The sequence below is a fragment of the Pterocles gutturalis genome, unplaced genomic scaffold, assembly GCF_000699245.1.
Source record: "Pterocles gutturalis isolate BGI_N339 unplaced genomic scaffold, ASM69924v1 scaffold16331, whole genome shotgun sequence".
Classification (NCBI taxonomy): Eukaryota; Metazoa; Chordata; class Aves; order Pterocliformes; family Pteroclidae; genus Pterocles; species Pterocles gutturalis.
The window spans coordinates 56,648-80,206 of NW_010100715.1; the positions used below are offsets into that span (position 1 = coordinate 56,648).

General features: G+C 38.4%; 1 protein-coding gene across 1 annotated transcript in view; it reads right to left on the reverse strand.

The window, feature by feature from the left end:
- Positions 1–23,559, reverse strand: part of LOC104467216 (utrophin-like) — a gene marked incomplete at both ends in the record, with an annotated part of 55,294 nt that overhangs the window by 22,954 nt on the left and 8,781 nt on the right. The window contains 4 exons of the mRNA XM_010080919.1: positions 5,009–5,120; positions 7,835–8,001; positions 10,351–10,508; positions 16,471–16,556. Coding sequence (XP_010079221.1) covers positions 5,009–5,120; positions 7,835–8,001; positions 10,351–10,508; positions 16,471–16,556 — 523 coding nt within the window. The remainder of the gene's footprint in view (positions 1–5,008; positions 5,121–7,834; positions 8,002–10,350; positions 10,509–16,470; positions 16,557–23,559) is intronic.

Consider the following 23,559-nt stretch of genomic DNA (forward strand, 5'->3'; position numbering starts at 1 on the left):
AAATTCTGGTCATCCGGAAGATGAAGGGGCTAACTGCTGCTTGCCATTGTTTTGTACAGAAAGATGACAAAAAAAAAAAAAAAAAAAAATTCCCAAAATAAGGGGCTGTGCCTGGTGAGTGTAGTGGCACAGAACTACAAAAATTGATTATGCTTTCACTGAGGTCAGGAAGTAACACTACTTGCAATGAGAAAATTTTCAGAACTGCTGATCTGATGTTTTTACATTACTTCAGAAAAGCTGCTTTTAAGGTTTTACTGTGGAATATAGGAGTTGCAAAATGGAAAAAGTTTGGAGAAAGGAAAATGATGTGGTAACTATTTCCATCTGAAATCCAAACAACCCATTGGTACAGAAAGTCACATTCATATAACACAAGTACCACAACAGAGCATTTCCATTCCAAAAGAGCTAAAAATAAATCATAAAATAATTATACTTATAATTAAATAAATAATCTTTCAAAATTTTTACACATCTCTGTGTAAAATTCTACATTAAAAATCTATCTTTTCAGAGAAAGACTATTTAAAGGGGAAAAATAACTACAATAACCTTGCATTTATTCTACTTAGAGACAGTAATGTTTTCAGTTCCTTACCCCATCCATCGCTAAGTCCTGAATGAAACAAAAAAGACATAACCAAAGCCATTATCATTAATTTTTGCATTTCCAGCATCAAGAATACTATATTCCAAGCTAGGGTGAACGCTAAGTGGCATTACAGATTCGGTTTTAATGACTTACACACAACTTTCTGGTATAAGCAGCCCTATTCTGAAATTATGAAGCAATTGTCACCCGATGCAAATATCATGAAACTCATTAAAATTGAAAAATCATCTCCTTGCAAATTTACTTTTAAAAACAGACTCCTTAAGCCATTCTCCAAATGATTTTAAATTTAAGTAGAAGTAACTGACCTTCTGTGAAACCCCTTCGAACCCTGGACTGAACAAAAAACCTGAAGACAATTAAAAGGTCTTCCTTCCATCTGCAACTAAGCTCCAGTTCTAAATGTCAGATTTATTGACCAGGGAAGGTTTTTTTTTTTTTTTTTCTATTTATTGCTACTATTCTTGATATTAATCCATTTATACACATTAACAGTAAGAAAGAGAAGCTAGATTTTATAAAGGCAGCTTGATGAATACAGGTATTTGTACTCAGCTTTGCAACACAGGCCACAAAAAAGACATTTTAACATCAACAGCCTTTGAATTGGGTTGAAAAGGTAGAGTAGATGCACTCTTCCTATTCAGGCTATCTGTACTGTAATATAATGGATTCTAAGGAATGATTCATTGGCCTTTGGTACCTTCTTTTATTTATATTTTTTTTTCTTTCATAGACCCAGCTCTATGCTATTTTTCAGGCATTATTCCATTTAAAAATACAAGTTATTTTATAACTTCCTGTAAGGAATTTTGTGATTCTTGACTATTATATTGCATTAAATGAGTTCAATACGCAGAGAGGTTTAGCAATAAATTAGTACACCAACCACAGTGCATTATTACAAATAGTAACACAAAATAACACCGGATTCTTTTTGTGCAATCAGTTCTTTATTCCTGACCTAATTCAGATGAGACCAGTTAAAATGGATTGCATGTAGGTACTGATTATTGAAGTCAAATAGGAATAAGAAGCCTGTCCATCTAATGGCTCATTTCTTTTTACTGAAATGGAGCTAGCAGAGTGTACTTAAAGCAGGACCCAAGAAAAATTCCAACTCCATTATTAAGCTTCCAGACTAGTGGCAGTCAGTGCTGGACCTCTAATTTTGTGTGTCACCTAAATTTTATGTCATCTCTTTTATTCTGCTCTACTTTAAACTGCCCCATTTTCCTTCCTTTACCTCTTACACACTTCACTCATTTCAATCAAGAATGTCATCTTATTCCCCTTATCATCATCCCACACTGGATTCACCTCATTCCTCCCACATTTCACGGGAAGAAGGGACTTTTGACTTAGCTTACCTTATTTTGCACTTAATATTGTTTTAAAACTATATTCTTTTTGCAGTGGAAACAGTAATCTTCATTCTAATACAAGGTGTCCCTAGTCCCCAGGACACTGGGGATTCCAGCCTTTTCCAGAATATATTTTTCTGTATGACAGTCTTTACTTGTAAATGAAATGGCTCGCAGTTATACAATGTAAACACATTTAACAAGAACTGAAAACTTCTCTCAAATATCAAATCTGCTGCTTCAGACAAACCCCAGAAGTCATCAGAAATGCACCATCCTCTTCCAGAGACAGTACCATACCCCATATCAGATGTAATCAGTATTTGACTAATGCAACAGGAAGGGTTAACTTCTTAGTTTTCTGCATATTATAGGTGCTAACAAAGAACATTTCTGTTTCACGACCATGATATAAACTAAAGATGAGGTTTGAGAGAACTTTATAAGGAATAAAAAAAGTGAATCTAAGAAAAATACATCTCCAACATGTTCAGATAGTTTGGGTTACATTGGCTAAGGAGGCAAGTAAGCAATCACTATCACCGTATTTTTAATGATGTCTAATAAAGGAAGGAAAACACCATAGACTTCTGGATCCTGAGAGTTAGAACAATCATGTGAGTATGGGCAAAACTGGGCCTATGTTATACCATGAAAACAGTATAAAACAAAACCAAAAAAGTGACCTAGCTGTGTGAAAAAATATCTTTAAAAGGAATTAAAACTTAACTCAAACCAATTTTAAACATTACAGATTCTAAGGACAAATAGTAGGATTCAGAAAACCACTGAACTTTTTCCTATCAGGTAGTTCTATAATTTAATCCCATAGCTGCTAATGTATTAAGGCTTCTTATTATTTTATATTCTTGGGCAAATAAGAATATAAAATATTAGCATAGGTTTTGCTATACCTTGAAATCTGACATCTAATCATGCTCAGATCACTGACCTGCAGAGTCTGGCCTAAATCCTGACCTGATATCAGTTTTATATAGAGCCCCCAGCTGCAGCTAGGGTTTATTTTACAAGGAGGTAAAATAAGAGGCAGAAAGAAAAAACTGGTGACAGAATATAACAAACACTAGAACTGTCTGAAAAACAACAAATCTATTTCAAAAAAATTTCTTCAGAATGTAGCCTGTCATACTAATTTACCAACCAAATCCCAACATTAGGTTATAATATTAATGTAAATCATTTAACATAACTCGTGATTTCTTCTGATCATAATGAAGTGAAAACACAACTTAATGGAATTTGAATTCTGTTATGGGAGACACACTGGAGGAAAGAGAGTGGGAAAACACAGGTAACAACCCCTACTACTGCAGCAAAAGGCAGTCCAATAAACTCAATGATCTTTTTGCTAACAGAAGAACCTTGTAACACTAGTGGAAATCAGCTCCAGTTACATTCTGGTCTGAATTTGCTTTTCTGAGCATATAGACTTTCACCACTGTTGTTTAAATTACCAATTATCCTATTAACTTATTTGTGACAGAGTTAAAATTCCTAAGAATGCAAACAACTATGAAACAAAAAACAGTGCAAGTGGTATTTTTATGAAGGAAGTTACCCACTTCTCCTCTTAAAGTCTCCTAGAAACTTCCCTAGAAAAATAATGTTTGAAATTTCATTAAGAAAATATTGTATTGCAAAATTATTTTTTTTAGGTATTGCGGGCAAACCTCACACCACCTTTGGTTAGAAACTGTCAACTCTATTTTTTTTTTTTTCCAGCTACACACCAATTTTTAAATATCCCAGTAAACAGTAATTACTCAGGGGAACAAAACACAACATATTTACAACCATGTGAAATACTAGGGCCTGAGCAGTGAGGCCCTGAACCAAAGCTGACCTCTAGATGAATCTCACAACCTAACAATATAGCTAACACGTATAATATTGATCACATATGCAATGTATTACCTTATTAATATACACCAGTAGTTTATAAAAGTTTTGTAATGCTTATAGAGCATTGCTGTAACACTTGCTGTGTAAGGTTAGCCAGCACAAAGACACTAATTACCTAACAGTAGCCAAAATTAAGCACAGATGTGCCCTGTCACCACAGATGGCAAAGGAATGTGGCAAGTCGTGACAAGCTTTGTTGAGAGAGACATAATCAAGATTAGTAGATTCTTTTGATCTTGTTATCTCTCCTCTTGTCCCCGGCCAGGCTAGAGACAAAAGTTAACAAGGAGAAAACCACACCAGATGTTTTTCGCAGTTTAAGATAGAAAGTTGTTTATTCAACTGTATAAAAGCAGGGACTGTTTGCAGGGAAAACTGGAAGCCTCATCTATCCAGTGGATGCACCTATAGAGATTTCCCAATTGCCGGGAAGGGCTCTCCAAATCCTTCGCTGCAACTGGGCTCCCCAGCGACTGCAGATCTGGATGATAGTAATGTATTAATAGGGCAATTGGTGATGGATCTTAATCACTATCGCTAACTCTACGGAGTAATGATTAGGTGTATCACCTTACTTTCTGCTTGCTATAGTAGTTTGCTTATTATTTTGCTGCTTTACCTTATCTTGCTTTATTTTCATTGTATTATTTTTCTCATTATTTTATCACTTTAAGCATAAGTAAAAATAAGGTTTTTTTTTTTTTAAATTTGGTGCCTGTGTCCTTTGTGCTAACCCCGTCAATTGGCGAAACACCATGTTTTTGTGAAGCAAGCAAAATGTTGGACCTGAAGGGAACTATTATGCGCCTCTAAAAACATTAAAGTGCATTACGAGAATATTATAGGTTGCTTACTATGGTATAGCAGTAGTAAAGGGAGTCCTTTTCCTCTGACATGTTCTCACCTTTACAGTGTGTGTGGGCATGTGCAAGTATACCAGTACTGCAATTGTATTTAATATTCCAGCTCTGTTTTTACAAAACAAAAGTGAAGTTCAAGTTCTCTCGGAATTTAGTACCTCCACCCATTTATACAGCACCCAAACACTACCCACATAAAATCAGCAGCATGAGCAACTGGGAACGGTCGGTAAATTGGTACTCACAGGTATACAATACTCCACCATTGGGTAATGCAATTTATGCCCCTTTGCTGTGCGGCCAGAAAAGAAACAGCTCTGACAAACGTCGTAGTTGAAATGTTTTAGGCTCCGGTACCTACAGGGACATTAAACAAAGCGATTAGAATTTCCTAGGTTTAGTTCTAAGAGTTACTTGTTACTACGCCTCACAAGGCAAATTATTCTCTGAAATGGTGTCAGCAGCAGCAACACAAGAAGTTTGTGGGGAGTTTGTTTGTGAGTTTGTTGGGATTAGCTTAGAAAGCATCTTGAAGCGTGCAGGTGTGCACGGGCAGGACATGGCACAGCCAGCACTCGTCACGGCTGCAGACCCAGGGGCACTGTGCCACCGCAGCACCCGCACAGGACACAGGAAACCTGCAGCCCTTTTAGTCCACTTCCTACACTGCACAGATCAACTCATTCGGTATTTAAAAGAAATCCCTGCCTCCTATAGCCATATAGAAAGCCAACATCAATCATCTGTTGCCCAAGTTGCTTTGAAGCAGAAAATACTACAGGCATCAACTTCATGGATAGCGTGTGAAGAGTTTATAATTTTGAAGTTCAAACTGACTTAAAATTACATTGCTTTAGCTTTTCTTTTCCTCTAGTATTCAGATACTAGCTCAGAAAAAAAACATTTATAAACCAGACTGGTTTACTTTACCAGTTAGCTTAAATGTTTTTACATCATTTTGATGCTCAGCGAGTCTAAACACATTTCAGAAAATAAAACTCTTGAGAATTCATTAGTTATAAAAATCATATAAGATTACGTTCAAAAATTACATTGATTTATTTATTTTTGGGTTTTTTAAGAGCATGTATGTGTATAAATACAGTAACAAACTTATACAGTATTCCTTGCATTAAATGTAGCCACCAGGAGGATGATAGTTTTGTTTCGTGTGTGTTTGTTTTTCCTAAAACTGACTAAAGCAACATTTCAATTCCAGATTCTGCCCACTGTTGTTGTTGGTTTTTTTGTTTGTTTTTTGGTTTGGTTTTTTTTTTTAGTATGGTTGTTCTGACTGGATGAAGTTATATCACTTATATGAAACCAAAATGAGCTAACTGAACCAAATTGAATAGCTACTGAATAGTTAAAATTCAAATTAAATTGCTTCCTGAGAGCAGTTTTCAATATCAATCCACATTTTGCCCCTGCTGAGTTTTATGTGTTGTTTGCAAGACAATATGTGTCTATAAATGTAAAGATTCACTTTTAAGGATGCTGATTCAAATGTTTATGAACTTTACTCAGAGCCTGTGTATTAAATGGCCACATCTACCTTCTGCTAAGATGCTACATGCTTTTGTTGTTGCAGATCTCTAGCCTCATTGCAGAAATTTTTCAGAATGAGCCATTCTTTTGTCTTCTGTTCTCTTCTATCTCTATGCCCTTCCTCTCTACACAAAATATTGCAGTACAGACAAGTTTCATCAGGCCCAAGTAGGCATCTAAAAGATGTCTGAGCTGGAGCTTTGTCACTGTACGCTCCTTCAATCATTAATGGAGAAAAATAGGACCATTCAGAGGAATTTAATATCCTCTTACGACAGGCAACAAAGCTTGATCAGATTAATTACTTTTGGAAGTACTCACATAGAACCATGGAATGGTTTGAGTTGGAAGGGACCTTAGAGATCATCAAGTTCCAACCCCCCTGCCATGGGCAGGGACACCTCCCACTAGCCCAGGTTGCTCAAAGCCTCATCCAGCCTGGCCTTGAACCCCTCCAGGGATGGGGCATCCACAGCTTCTCTGGGCAACCTGTTCCAGTGCCTCACCACCATCACAGGAAATAATTTCATCTTAAGCTGAATCTTATAAGACTGAGTAAAGCCAGCATATGTAAAGCTAGATGAGATAAACCTGACCCCAGAATTCATATTATTATCCTTTAAAAGAACAGAAAGGAGGAGAAACAGAAAGCGTGGGGTACAAAAATTACTCATCTGGGTAGATACCTAAAGAAAGGTCTTAGAATCACTTAAAAAGAAAGACTGCTTTATATCGTTCCTAAATAACACACTCAACTCCATGACCACAGCAGAGTAAAAAGCCAGTTAGGTTTAGCTCTAGTCCCTACCTTTTTTTTTCCCCCCCTCATAATTTTATACACTGGAGTAACCAATTAACAAATGCATGTTAGTTGTAACAGTACTTGCTATGAGTATCATCTATCTCATGCCCCATGATGCTAATTCACAGTAAAATCACATGGTTTAGGAGGATAATATGGAGAATAACCCCGGCGTCATTCATATTTTCTTTTAGAATTCACAGCTTCCTTTGAACAGACAAAAGTTAGATTACATTCAGTGCTGGAGACAAGAACTGTCCAAGTCGCATCCCAGTAACACGCTAAGCAAGGGAGGGTTGCTGCTGAAGGGTGTTTAATATTGCTCGGCAGGAGTTACTTTCCCAAGCCTTACGCAGGAGAGCAGACAGCCAGCCCACATTTTTTCTTACTGATCACCTCCTTTTGGTCTTGTGCTTAGAGAACACACGGAGTGCATTTATACCTCAATTTATTATCTATTGGATCCACCAATGCCAAAACACGCGATGAGAGCCCACCCTGCCCGCCTGTCAGCCATAGGACCATTGGGTGTCTACCAGTGGTACTGCAGGAGCCAGAAACACACCGGCTCTGGCCACACTGTAGCCCCACCATGGCTGGCAAATCCCATCTTAAAGCAGGAAACCAGTGGAAAAACAAACAGAAAGAACTGTATGTGTCGGAAGATGTAAAAGAGTGGATATTTTCAGAGAAACCTTGCACCCACCTCCCCTCCTCTTACCTAAAGCCAACAATTGGACACTCTTTACAGATGTTGCACTTGGCCTGATGTTTCGCTGTTTCTGCAGCTGCCACCCGGTGTAGTACTGGTAGCCATACCATAGACTGTGGCTCTAAGCGCATCCAATCTATAAATTGCTTTACAGTTATTTCTGGCTTATTGTGGTTCTGTGGAGAGAAAAAAAAAATAAATAAACCTCATCCAAATTAAAAAACAAAATGAAACAAACAACACGGACACAAGCAGATTTTCCTTAGAATTAAAGTAAAAAAAAATAATAACTTGTGTCAATCCTTTTCATGACAGGTTAATGTAAAACCAGTTACAGGATACAAGAAACAACCTTGATTAAAATGCAAATAAAGAAAACGAGTTAGTCAGTAAGAATACGGAGGACTGAACAGCTGTGGTGACAGATGGTAACGAAGATGGAGTACATAGTGAAGGTCTAATGGATTCCATAGCAAAGCCATCTTTGAACTGAAAGGACTTGAGAAAGAAGTAGGGGAGCATGAAAGAGAAGCACGTTCTGAAGTTCACATATGCTAAAGACATGGTTGTCTTTTGAATTAATATCGATGTCAGACTGCTAAAAATCCATAGTGCTTGCATGTATCTACTAATTCCCATGAGACTCATGCAAATTTTTTTATCGTACTCTGAGCCCAGGGTATTCTTTCAAGTTAGCACACTACACAAACAGGTTTATAATAAATAAATTAATTAATTTACCTGTTAAATAAACAGGCAAATAAATAAATAATGAAAGAAATCTGGCACTTACAGACAATCACTACAAGGATGTAGCAGAGCTAAAGTATTACTAACATTGCTTTAGGAAGCAAACATGCTTCCACACTCTAAGTTGCAACCATCGGAGGAGCCTAGCTGTAAAGGTATCCTATTCATCAACTTTGACAGCATTAAGAACATAGGTCACTTCTCTGAGCTCACTGGAAGTAATAGAACACAACTTAAAATGAAAGTTATTCTTAAATTGTAAGACAAGAAGAGAAGCAACACTAGGTTTTCTGCCAGTAAGAGGGAGCAGCATGAAAAAAAGAATAACATGCTTTCACTACCTGCAAAATACTTGTTTTCACTAAACTGAGATAACCCTGTCACGCAGCTGCACGCTTTCTCTATGCTCTCTTCATGACCAGGGACTGAACTTGAGCTATTCATGTGAGACAAGGGATATAACCTTGATCAGCACATCAAGTCTTTAAACACCACCTTGCTAGTAACCCTGGGAGATGGGGCAGATCCTTGAGGGACATCAAGATCATTCCTCTGTGACAGAAAAAGTCTGCCATTAACAAATGAATAATTTCTTTCAGTATGACTTGAACCACTCAAGGCCAGTGACAGATATGGGAAGCACCACCTCATAGTCTGAAGCAGAAATGTTAAAACCTCAGGGGAAGGTTTACATGGTTAATTGGCCAAAGCAACTTCTGTAAGTATCTACCAAATTATTAATGATCTGGACAAACACACTTCCAATTCCAATCACCTCAGAGTCCAGAAATGAATCTAATAGTTCTGAAAAAACTAGCGCAACTGAATTTGTCCAAGCACTGATGAAAACGTAGAAATGTCTATGGAAGAATGGCAAAAGAAAAATGCTTTAAAAGTTCACTATAACATTTAATGTTTGATTCAATAAAATCAGAAATATTAAAGTCAGTAGTTTTATATATGCCATAGTGACTTTTTAACCGGTATGTAACTTCGGACAATGCTCAGAGCAGTCACTTTCACAGAAATAATACACTCAAGCAGTTTAGTTTTTACTAGCAAACAGTTAGAGCCTTAAGAATCCTTGACAAAGTTTGAGCTAGGTTGTATTCCATTAGGACATCCTCTTTTTAATTCTCATCTTCTTTAAACAGACAGACACTCCTTGCAGCCTCATTAACCCCCTGCATGGAGCGCGGAGCTGAACAGCAGGCTGTAAGACAGCTTTATTCCGAGTTCTGATCTGCTGCAAAAAGGCTCACGATACATAAATTACTATGCTTGAAGTTTTGTGCAACTGCAAGCTCTTTTGTCAGTAAAATAACACTAATTTCCTGATGCACAAGGTCAAAAATTACTATCAACAACATTCCCATTGCTCATCTCCTTGTTCTATTGAGACAATGTCTCGTTCCAGCAGGGGAAAGCACGTTCGCACAGTATTGGGTTGCTTTGAACGATAAAAAGCAGGAAAATTGGCTGCTATAAAATTTTTAACAGCTTTTAGAGCAACCAATATTGTCAAAACCACAAAGATTTATATATTCTTTTTGCTAAAAAGTAATTTGTTTGATCTTTTCCTAAACCATAAACCACCTTTTACAGCTGCATTTTCACAGTAAGTTCCCACATTTAGTTGCAGGAGCACATTCATTTCTGTTCAAAAACTCAATGGATGTTTTAAAATTCCCCTCTTCTTTTTACACTACGTAAAAGTGAATCTTAACACTTCACAGAGAGGTTTTTTTTCCACGTGAAGGTCTTTGTTACCTCACCTGCTGGAAGCAGCTGCGCACGCTGGGTTCAATGTTGCTGCCACCAAAGGCTGCCACTTCCCCAAGCTGCCGCGGGATCTGGATAGCATCGTGAAGCAGCAGCCCCAGCTGCCTCTGGTCACACATTTCTGTGGGGCCTGCCACCTCCTTGAAGAGATCTGCAACACCAACAAGAGGCACAAACTCATTTCATTTCCATGTACGCCCCCTTTTATTTGCCAACACTGCAGCTTGAGCTTTGTAATTTTTTTGTGAAGATCTGATTACAGATGGCCACCGTCCTATTTACAACAGTTTACCCTCATCTGATCTTGATTACTTGGACTACGTTTGCTCAATCCATACCCATACAAATGAAAAAAGGCCAAATGAATAGAACTATACAGCTTCTCATGGCATCTCTTGATAAAACTGTAAATTGCAGCTCCTGTTTTACCTAGGGAACATCCATGTGACATAACAAAAGAGACATCACAAAATCAGAACAGCTTTTTGTTCTAATCCATCATTACCACATTGCCCCTCCCCGCCCCCCCAATATTTACTATGTTTTCTATGTTATCACTAGGGAAGAAGGAAATAATATTTCAGAAATCTGTACCTTATGCTAATGTCTATGCCATCCTTCAGTTAGTTGGGGAATGAAGCACGTTTGCTGTGAACTGAGACTAAAAATCAGCACAAGTCACAGCTGGCCATGTGAAATAGCTTAGAGCAAGAGCAGCAGCCAGGAAGACAACTCAAGATGAACTTTAATCACATTTGCTTCCTGGATAACCACCTCTGTTTCCATGTACTTTCACTTTACTGATTCCCTTTTCCTACCGTAGGCATCAAGCCCTGCAGTATAAGTGGATGTTTTGGGAAGACTGTAACGACAGAAAAAATTGAGGCTGAAAGGGATCAAGAAAATTTTTCCAGATACAGGCACTTACTGGGAAGAAAGATATTGCTTGTAGCTACTTAAGAGTCACAGTAAAGCACTGAATTAATAGGGCTGTCTGCAGCATAGGTAATATTTCTTAAGTGCTTTCTTAGCACATTTCTTTGATAGGACATTTTTAATTGTTGAAACTTTCAGCTAAAATTTTTAGGTTGATACTGACAACAATCCGTCATTCATGAACTTTGCAGCCGTGTACATTAATATTTAGTCACAAGATTAATCTCTCCTGAAAATATCTCAAACACTGAGTTCATCTCAGAAATATTTTTAAATTTTGTGAATGGTATAAATTACAGAAGAAATGGAAGTGAATTCTTTCTGGAAATGTTCATTACAGTTGCCTTTTACCTTCCCCTTTTGCACTCAGTGGTTGACTTGGATAAAAGTTCCAAGTAATCTTAAAAAAAAATTCATTTATACTATTCCCCTACTTTTCATGTTTCCCACCAGAACAACCACTAATAGATTAGAAAGAAATGAAATTTGAAAATTCAGTCTGACTGCACTGTTGATTGAGAAACAGACATGCTTTGTTCAGAACACTCAAGAGAAACTCCTTTATTTCACTCTGTAAATTGCTTTGTGCTTCATTCAGAGCCATTGCCAAGCTTTGTCAGCATGCTTCTGAAAGTCTGGTCATACTTTTTTTCTTGGCAAAGGGGGTTGAGGCAAAAAACCAAGTTTTTCACAAAACAGAAATCCAGATGAGTGAATTAATTTTTAGAGTTTCTTGTATTTTTCTTGCCCCTTTCTTGCCTAGTTAAAGAAATGCTACAGCAGCTTCAGTGCTTAGTGGTGAGAAAAAACCCCCGCGGACAACGGTGGTGACAGAACTAGCACTGCAGGGCTGCAGGCATCCTGGCTAGCCAGAGGCTGCAGGCTTCTCCAGCTGCAGTTGGGATAGCTTTCCAGTTTCTAAGAGTCAGTTTAAAAAAAACTTGATAGTTAAAAAAAAATAAAAAGCTTGTTTTACTTTCTATTTGCATCGGAAACAGGTACTAAAAGAAGAACAACTCATTAACTGCTGTGGCTGGGAGGCAGAAGTAATTTCCCAAGCCCTAAACCTTCAGTTGATTGGGGAGCTAGTAAATAGAGGAAAACCAATGTGGCAGGAAAGGGAATAGGAAGAATCATCAGCTAGGGTTGATCCAGGTAGGAAATCAGCAAATGCCTTTGAAGCACTCAAACTCCTCCAAAATACTCCACTTAAAAAAACAAATAAAACTTTACACTGGCAGCTGTGCCATAACCGCTGAGTGTTTAAGTGCAAGGGAGTTCACGGATGGTACTCTCTTTCCCCAAAACCCTCCATGCCTTCAGTGGGACACACAGGAGAAGCAGCCCCTCAACTAAAGGCACGGAAAGCCAAAACGCTCTTGCTATCTGGCCAGCATTTTTAAAGTAACCCATGAGCTATTCCCTGGCAAAGGAGGCATGGCAAGAGCAACTCTCAAGGGGCAGATATACAGAAGGAGGACTTGTTTTAGGTCTGACAGGGTGCAGCCAAACACCATACCCACCAGTGGGAAAAGGGACCGTGTATGTCACCTACCAACAATGTCAGAAGCCACAAACTCTTATAAACGGAGTTCGTTAATATATACATACCTATTATATGAGTTTATACATAAAATACATTGATATAGAGCCTAAACTGTATAAGGAACTCTACCAAAAGGACAAGAAGAATGATTGGGGAAGCAAAAGAAAAGATTATTCAGATCTGAGCCAGAGGAGAAAAAAAACAGAAACAAGAAAAAAAAAATCAGCTAATTTTAAATTCAATTCACCAGTATTTTGAGAATGACAGCCAGTGGGACTCAAATTGCAGCTTAGCTGGACAACCTGAAAAAAAAATGTACTTACTGGCTGGTATAGAAGGGGATACTTGAAAATGTTGAAAAGCTTATTAAATTCCTACTAAAATGGTAATAAGGTAGTTAGCAGTGAAATGTCAACGAAACACATTAATGTCTTTTGCTGAAGTTGCCAAGACATCAAAAATTACAAATCTAGCACTGTCAAACCTGAACCATCCAAGCAGGTCCAAGGAATCTAGCGATAAATACTCCATAGTTACACCAAAATATAATTAAAAATATGCAAAATGGAAAAATGTGCCATCAGCTGATCATGTGTATGGTTACAAAAACAGGATGCATATTCTTTTTTCTTCCTTTTTTAAAGTATCAGTGTTAGCTCCAAATGTTTTGAAAATTAACATAAATGTAACATTTAAAAAGCACATTCCAAAGATGATGCATATAATTTGAAAACTGGGCTGCTTCAGAGTTGACATTTTTTCAGGTAGTCATCCTTTTTCACCTAAAAGCCTACAGTTTTTATGCATTAAATTATATGACCAAAAATCTACAAATCTACACACTAAATAAAACTCCATGCTTATTTTCTGTTTCTGCTGCCAGTCTGGGCTTTCTGTGTTAAAAATGAGCCCACGTAAGAGCAAAATGCATACAAATGCACTCCCAGCTATCACATAGTGCTATGACTCTTCTCTACCTCTAAAACTAAGAAAAGAAAGGGAAGATAAAATTCTTGCTGTCCCTCAGGAAGCCCATAATCTGAGACATCATTTGTCTCCTGATTGCATGACCAAGTATAAAATCTGCTGTGAATAATCACACACGCAAATCAAAATTTTTTTATGTTACAAATACTTGCTGATATGATTGAAACTTACCTTCCAAGAACATTTTTCCACCATATTTAGAAGTCAAATAATGTACGAACAGCTAGTGATAAAAAGGAGCGATATTTTGCTTATTGTATTCTGAGTATTTTGGAACTGAGCTAATACTGTCTTTTGTCATGTGCACCCTTTTTTTCTTTTATTGTCTATTTTTTAAGGCTACTTTTATACCCACAAACTGAGCAGTGCACCAGGGCGCAGGCCCAGGCACTGGAATACTGTCATCCATATCATTATGATGCTAAAAGTGCATCCATCGTGCTTTTGGATCAAGGTTGACGTAACTGCTTCTCCCAGAACAGTCAGGAACAATGTAAGAGCAAGGCAGGGTGTGGGACCATTTCCAATAGGTAGCTCATATGTGGCCCCCTGCTCTGTTTTGGGGAGTAAGCAGAGCATAACAAGGATACAGCCAGATCAGGTCATTCGCCTCACCACCAAAAAGAGGCCCTGAATTGTTTGTTCTACAAGGATAGATGTAAGCAGCTCACAGCGACTCAATTACATTTGCAGGTCCATTTTTATTCAGAGGATTATCCAGGTGTGTGCTTGAAGTTCAGCATGTCTTTAAACATCTTCAAGAACAGGCATTCTTTAATTGAGGCTTCAATTTTTCTCCTAAAGTAATTAGGACTTTTTAAATTAAAGATTCATTCTCACGTCAACCCTGAAGTCTAGCATCTTAAAAAGAAGCTTAATTAAAAAAAAAAAAAAATCACGGAAATTTCTCTGGCAAAGCATTTAAAAATGTGTCAAGTGAAAAGATCCTACCTATACTAGAAATGAAAGTACAGTTAGCAAAATTCCTATTTTTACTGGAAATGAATGTGATCAAAGCTGGCTTTTAAAAACAAATAAAAATTAAAAAAAATAGTAAAAGGCTTCACATTAAAGAAAGAAAAAAATGAACAAAAGCTTGATTTCCCCAAAAAGGTACGACAGAAAGATGAAAGTCAATTGTACTGGTAAACTGTCAGTTTGCCACATTATTTAATAAATCCTGTGTTTCAGCAGCCCAGAAATTATGTTTCTTCAAGTTGCCACACTCAGAGGAGCCTGGGATTGACTATGCCTTGGAAACGTGTACGGGAAATAGAACCATAAGGAGAAACAAATGTCAGGAGCTGTTCTGAGAAAGGGAAAAACCAGAAGGCACGTAATTCGTATTAAGCACCGATGTTTGGGGGTACTGTTCTTCCTTCCAAGGGACTTATTTTCTTGACATTACTTAGAATTTCCACTACAGTTTTCACCTGAGAATCTGAAAGCTCAATAGATAAGACAAAATTTCTCTCAACAGTAGACGATTAGTAGGGTGTGGCAAAATCAAGACGAGCAAGAGAGTTGACACCAAAGATTAGTCTGTGACACGACTGGTGCCAGAGGACCCCGAAATGCTTGTATTACCACCACAGGCCTACAACCAGTACCTGACACTTTCTTCCTTCCTTCATCCACAAAATTTCTTTAACACTGAAGAGTTTTGTTTTGTGACAATTTCATGGTTCATAAGGACAATACACCTGCCAATAAAGATGTCAAAGCCTGGCCCACTGATCTGAACAGGATTAACAAGAACAAACAGAAACTTGTTACTAATTCTCTGCTTTGAGAAGCCGAGCAACTATTTGTTTGATTACCTACAAATGCTTCTAGTGAAAGCACCAATTGTTGCAGAGCTCCAGTGGTACAAGGCAAATACAAGCTCTATACATTTTACATGTGTTTCGGAAATGTGTCAGGGAGCTACTGCAAAGAATAGTAATTTTAAGATTATATTCATAATATAAAGCTGTCCATCACCTAGGATGCCCTTATATAGTGCTTAATGTCTTATTCTGTATTTGTCACGGGGGTTTGCCACAAAGTTACTCAATTGTCTTCTGCTCCTGCAATTATTTTTGGGAAAGATTTTTATATTACTTAGTCTTTCTCAAGCTTGTGAGATTACTTAAATCAACATAATTTAAACTTTCATTGTACAATTCTGTCAGGAAGCACAGATACTCAAAAACCATTTTCAGAGTTCAGATCAACTTTCCCATAGACCACAAAATACAATTGCTGGATTTTGATGTATTTCCTCGCTTTATCAGACATACCAACCTGTTCCAATCAACACTGACTTGCTTGATTTTTCCCTAACCATACACGTACAAAAAAGAGAACAGAATCAGTGAAGTAGAATACTTCCACACGGCTACATTCTCCTTTACTTTTGGGGAGCGCAATACTGCATGCTATGACGATGCATAACTGACATCAATACTTTCCAGTCAGAATATGAATCCTACTTTCTCCATTGTCACCAATGATAATAACAACAATTCTATTTTACTTACAAGAAAAGTGTCTTGCTACAGGCATGAGAAATGTCTTACCACAAATTTTGCTACAGTGTGTGTTGTTATCTTACATGACAATTATATAATATAAGCATTTTATAAAATATATTGTTCCTTACATCTATACTTCTCTTCCAGGAGGCCCTTAGAAAGAGACATCAAGCCAATTTTCAGGGACTGCACGCGAATTTTTCCAGTTCGGCCACTGAAATTATAAAGATAAGACCATTTAATACAGTTTAACTTGATTTCATTCCAACTCAAGTCTATTCAAAATGCAAAGTCATCAGTGAATTCTACTTCAAGTCTCAAAACAAATTAACACTACAAATCACATTAAGAATGCTTCCCTTACAAAAGTTGAGCTCACCTTCTAAGTGGTTTACATGTCAAACAGTTTGTGCTACTTCACAACGGCAGACATTTACCTCTGTAAAGCTCTCAACATGATTTAATAATGTGATATACACAGAAAAAATACATGAGCACACAGCAGGAAAGCCTATTACACAGTGGGAAACACAAGGACTGCTAAATAAAACCAAGCTTTCAATCACAGTAATTCATCCTTTTTTTCCACTTCATTTTTTCCTTTTATGTTTAAAATGCTCTGATACACATGTGTAGTAGGACATAAACAGCTAATCAAATGCAGCAATTAAACGATGTGGAAATGTTGTTTTTTTTAAGCAGCATGACTTCAGGCTCATCTTGTCCAACATGAAAAAAAAAAAAAAATGCCCAAACCCAAAAAACCACACATCAAACCTTAAGCAACTTGAGAACAGATAAGCGGGTACTAAAGCAACTGATTTTAAACCTGCAAGACAAAGACTGTTCAAAAAGATAAAACCAAAAGCAATAAAACCAGGGTACAGGGAAAAGGAAAATTGTAAAATTCAAAAGACCAGTGCAGAAACATATTTGTAAAAGATCTCATGACATCTTCTTTCAAAGACCAGAAAACACCACACCCTTTGTCTGTAGATGATACACGGCAAATCATGAGAATAGTAGTTAAATTGTATATATTATACACAAACCCCTGCATTTAAGGTTAGCTAGGTCCTTCACCAGCAAGTAAGACAATACTAACATTAATATCACCCCAAACATTACTTTTGTCCCTTCTATCATGCAGAAGTGATATATCCCTTAATTACTTCTGAAGTGGTTATCAGATATCTCTTTCTGTCCTATCCATTCAACATATGGGCTGCTGTCTGATTTACTTCACAAATGTTGTGCTGAATACAAAATTATTAATTTGCTCCTGGGCTCTCATTAAATTAGCTAAGCGCTTTACAAATACTAATGCATTTGTCTTCAAAACTATCACCTAATCTAGTGAGACTAGGCAGTACTATCTTCTCTTCCACAAGCTGGAACAGAGGTACAGAGAAATTATTGCCAAATTAATCAAAAACACCCATTACTTTTACTGTCTAGTTTGAAAATCAGGACACAATTTTCCAGAATGTTATAAAAGTGCCACCTATTTTATACATTCAGGCTTAGCTTCAAATTACCTCTTTCAGTCACAGACACTACATCATTCTGGCATACCTGAATGTGTAAATGGCTCATTTTGCAGCCTTGATAAAGTTCTTTCACCATTCTTTCCTGTGTAAGGGTTGTCTGCGTTTTAACTTTGTATTCAACAGAAAAACAAAGCAGAACATTAATTTAGGTTTAATTTAACTCAGGGCTGACTAGAGCATTTGTTTATTAAAGGCAGAAATTCGGAAAAGCTTTGCAGCTAAAAGGTCAGGCTGTACGTGTAGAGGCTTCGAACTTCTCCAGATTTCAACAGATTGTTACAGGGACTGTGAAAAACTTCCTTCACACAAAAAGCTTTTTTTTCAATAAATTATAAAAAAATAATTACAAAGCCTGCAATATTACCTATTTCTAAAGAGCAATATACTTTCTCCTATCCTTTTTCTTAGAAACAGCTAAATGTTAGCACTGAAATTGTATATATATAAAGTAAAAAACCCCACACCAAAACCAAACAAAAAACCCTCACTAAACCTACAGACTTCGCAGCATTGACATTTCCAATTCAATGGTTTACGTTTTCCCAGCTTAGAGTCACAAAACCACTAAGGTTGGGAGGGACCTTGAGAGATTATCTAGACCAATGCCCCTGCTCAGTAAGGTAGAGCAGGTTGTCCTGGCTCATATCCACTCAGGTTTTGAATATCTTCAAGGATGAGGACTGCACAGCTTCTCTGGGCAACCTGTGCCACCGTTGTTTGCCCTCACACTAAAAAAAAATAAAAAAATCTTAAAAGTCTAAAACCAGAATGTCCTATCTTTCAGTTTGTGCCTGCTGCCTCTTGTCCTGTTGCTGGGCACCACTGAGAAGAGCTTGGCTTCATCTTCTCTGCTGCTCCCATCAGGTATTTTTTACATGGGTAAGATCCCCCTGAGACTTCTGTTCTCCAGGCTGAAGGGCCCCAGCTCTCTCAGCCTTTCCTGATACATCAGATACTCCAAGTCCTTAATCATCTTGACAGAACTTCATTGGGCTCTCTCCAATTTGCCCATATCTCTCTTGTCTTGGGGAGCTCAGAACTGGACATAGCACTCCAGATATGCCTCACCAATGCCAAGTAGATGGGCAGGATTACTTCCCTCGACCTTCTAGGAATGCTTTTTGTAATGTAGCCCAGAAGACTGATGGCCTACTTTATCACAAACACATGTTGCTGGCTCATGATTCTGCCCCTCTAGTCCACCCTTGTGAGACCCCCACCTGGAGTACTGTGTTCAGCTCTAGAGCACAGGAAGGATGTGAATCTGTTGGAAAAAAGTCCAAAGGAGGGCCATGAAGATGACCAGAGGGAGGGCTGGAGCACCTCAGGACACACTGAGAGAGCAGGGGTTGTTTAGCCTAGAGGAGAGAAGGCTCTGGGGAGACCCTAGAACAGCCTTCAAGCACTTAAAGGGGACCTACAGGAGAGGTGGGAATGGACTCTTTGTCAGGGGGTGTAGCAACAGGACGAGACGTAACAGTTCTAAGCTGAAAGAGGGCAGATTTAGACTAGATATTAGGAAGAAATTATTTCCTGTGATGGAGGTGAGGCACTGGAGCAGGTTGCCCAGAGAAGCTGTGGATGCCCCATCCCTGGAGGGGTTCAAGGCCAGGCTGGATGAGGCTTTGGGCAACCTGGGCTAGTGGGAGGTGTCCCTGCCCATGGCAGGGGGTTGGAACTCGATGGTCTTTAAGGTCCCTTCCAACCCAAACCATTCTATGATTCTATATTCAGCTTGGTGTCCACCAGGACCACCAGGGCCTTTCCTGCAAAGCTGCCTTCCAGACACTCATCCCCCAGCCTGTACTGGTGTACGGGGTTATTCATCCTCTGGGGGAGGATTTGCCATTTCCCTTCACTGAAATTCAGGAGGTTCATGTTGTCCTCTTTGTGCAGCCGGTCAAGGTCCCTCAGAATGGCAGCATAACCATCTAATTGTGCTGTATGTACAAACAGCTAAGAATCAAGGTTTTAGAGCAGAAAGGTTCAGGAAACTTTTTAATGTTTGAACTAATACAGAATTTATGGGTCAAGTAATTAGAATTAAGAGCCAGCACACTATTCAGATACACTTTATAGCCATACAAGTGTGTTTGTCATTACAAAATCAATTGAGAAGACCCGTTTAAGCAGCTCAGATTTTTTTGGTCTGATCCTGATATAGGGAATTTTGAACTATTTTGAACCTCTACTAACTGGTTTAGAGCAAACTCATACATTCTCAGTCAATACAACAACAAAAGGCTGTATAAAAATGGCACATTATTGACCTCTAAACTATCTTCAGGTAAAAAATGGCAAACCCATTATAGCTGCTTGACAGAAGTACTGTTCTTGTTTACTCAAGTCCATTTTTCCCTCTGGATATACGAGACCTCTTTTCCCAGGCAATATAAAGTCTAAGGATTCACTGCCCTTATAATGTGATGCTGACATTCCTCTTCTTCCCCAAGTGAACCGGAGTTTTATTGCTTTAGTGGGGAGAAGGAGAGGAAAGAGGCAAGGGGAAGGAGGAAATAAAGAAATCCTTGGATTTGTAGCTGATTCTGTTGTCTGTACATATGCACCAGGCAAGCTCTGGCCAATCTGCTTTAGGTGTGATCTCCCTGGTGCACCTTCATCCACTGCCAGTCAGGAGGTGACACAGAACCTAGAAGTAATGCAACCTTCACACCTGCCAAAATAGGCGTTATAAAAAAAAGGTACACATAATTTCCATGTATGATAGGAGAGTGCGTTGAAAGCATACACTACAGAGAGGACTAGCTTAGCGGAGAATCAGCTAACTAGATCATTTGGTCAAGGGCATGAGAGGGTACCATGACACACAGGCAGAGAGGCTGGATTGGGATTGGAGCACACACAACTTTGTTGCATAGTTTGGACTCTCCGTCCGAGCAGAGAGCAATGATTCAGCTGTTTCAGAGATCCAACACAGCTGCAGAGAATATCGAAGAGATACTTTATACAAAAACTGATGACTGTCACTACCGTACAATAACATAGGCAAACAAGGAAAAAAACAGTGAGCTAGAAATGGCTGTAGTATCAGAAGAGAAAAGGAGAATACTTTTATCCTGTATCTTACTACAGGAGATACTGGAATGCAGAAGGAGGGAAGAACAGGGGACACAGAGATAACAGGGGCAGTGAGACGTGAGCCACACCTCATGAGTTCCCTTGCTAATCCCATAACAACTGAACTCCAAACAAATAAAACTATTATGATTCCAGCCTCCCTACATCAGGCACAAGCAGCGTGGAGCACTTGGGAATCACATAACATGGTTTTGCACTACTTGGTCACAGGAACATCTCAGCTGCAAAACAGCACGCTGAATCCTATAACTGACATTTCTCTCTGTTCAAACACCTAGGAAATTCAATGGTAGATTTTAAAGCAGGGTTAAAATTATCTGAAAGTATGTTTTTCCAGGAAAATGAGTTTAGTGAACTTTACAGAAACATTCCACAATCACACAACTGTCACACGCAAACTTTATTCCTTTCACTAAGTAACATCCTAATACAGAATTAGGACCCAAAACTCCTTTGACAGGCAAACACAGTTTACACCATAGTCAAAACAGGGCCCTGTGACACCTGTAAATGATAAATGTACTAATCAGGATGTAATTAATATTAGACTGTTGAATAGAAGCATACAAAACTAGTGTTACAAACAATGGTATGCAAGTATTCTGCAGCCTTGCAATGGCATAGCCAGATATAATATAGAAGCATTTTACCTAAGTATGTGAATGCCAAAGGGGCAAACAGTGATGGGCACAGCTGCACACAGGAGTTAGCCAGATAACAAAGAGCTGCCAGACAGAGGACAAATTTAAGTATAAGAGATTACAAACAGGAATACACAATAAAGATGACTGGCAAACCAACAGAAAACAAGATAAGCAAAACCAAGTCCAGAGGAAATCTATGTCCCCCAAGGGTGGGGAGCAACAGCATGAAAACATCAGGCACGAGCAAGGAAAATTGGAGAAGAAGATGAGCCTTCTTCTGTTCTGACTTCTGCCAAAGACCCCTCAAGTCCGGTCGCTGCTGACACTACAATTAAGGACTACCACGGATGGCAGCTATCAGCTATCTACATAACCCCGCAACAGGAGGCAGCCTGGGAGATCTCTAAAGGTCCCTGCAGATGCCTCCCTTTGATCACCCACAGAGGAGTCAAAGGGTGCTCATTTTCCTGCCCTACAGATGGCCATGTCCTTCCCAGAGCATGTCTCATTACTATCACAGCCTACCAAGCTGCTTCCACAGAGTCCTCTATGAATCAAGACAGCTATTGCCAACACAGGGAATGCAGCTGGAGTGCATGCAGAAAATTTCCATCAGCTACCCTCAAAACCAGGGCATACAGTTAAGGCTGGCTGAGCAGGTGTTTCATCCTTCTCATTCCTCTGAAGCTCAGAGTTTGCTAAACTTAACATGCTGGTAAGGCCTGGGCTATTAACTCAACCTGGTCTTAGAATTTGCCAGGTGTGTAAGTGCAACAGAAACAGCAAAGTTGTAATTCTTCAGGGGAAGCCTGGGCCATAGAGAATGATCAGGAGTGACAGCTTTGATTATGTGGAAAAGGTCAGCATATGTGCAATACCACAGACACCCTTCCTAGACTAATGCACCAAAGAAATTAAATTTAAAAGAATGCATTATCAAAAGTATCCTAACATCACAAAAATCAAGAAAATTTAAAAGTTGAAATACAAGAAGTCAGATAAATATTGCAAGAGTTTAAAAACAGTGCACATAAAAGGTTCTTTACAGAGATTGGGTAATTTTGATTGAAATAATGTAATTGCCCAGCATTAGTACATGTATTCTATACTCTGTGTGACAGACTAACATATCTAAATCAACTCACTTCAAGAGATGTCGAGTTATTCCATTAGTACTGAAAGTTATCAGTCCATTTCATATAAATGACTTTCGGAGATTTTAACAAATTTGACAGTGATAGAACAAAAACCACCAGCTATTGCTTTTGGATGATTTAAACAGAGGCCTGGACAAATTATTTCATAGAGCAAACAATTTTCTTCACAGCTCACACTGTAAAATGTAACGTGTTTATTCATAATTTCACTTAAATAAAAAAAATCTCTGGACTAACCAAACCAAGGAATTTTGACTTGGGAAAATGTTTACAGGGCAGATGTTGCTGCCTGGAACAACCTTTGAGTTCTTGAAGAAGTCACCGAGCATGTTTAATGTTTCTCTCTTCTACTCAGCTTGAAGAATGAATCATTCCTGATGTGTCAGAAACATGAGAACACAACAGACTTGCCTACTATTTCTGAAAATAAATTGGTTCTTTGTAAGGGCCAAAGACATTGGTAGGTAAGTCTGAAGAGCTACCCAGTTTGCCATCAATCTGTGAATCAGTAATTAAATCTCAGGTTAATAGCATGCGACTAACAGATGCTATTTGTAGGCAGTTTAACGATTTCAAACTGCATACGTGTAACACCAGTGCTATAAACAATGGAAATGCCACAACACAAGTTAGTTCTTTCTTAAAGGCTAATTTAAAAACAAACAAACAAACAGCTTAAAATTGGTGCCTGTTCTTTCAGCTTTTTTCTTTTTTTCCCTTGCAGTGGATTTGAAAGGGGAGCAAAAAAACATACTATAAAAGGTGAT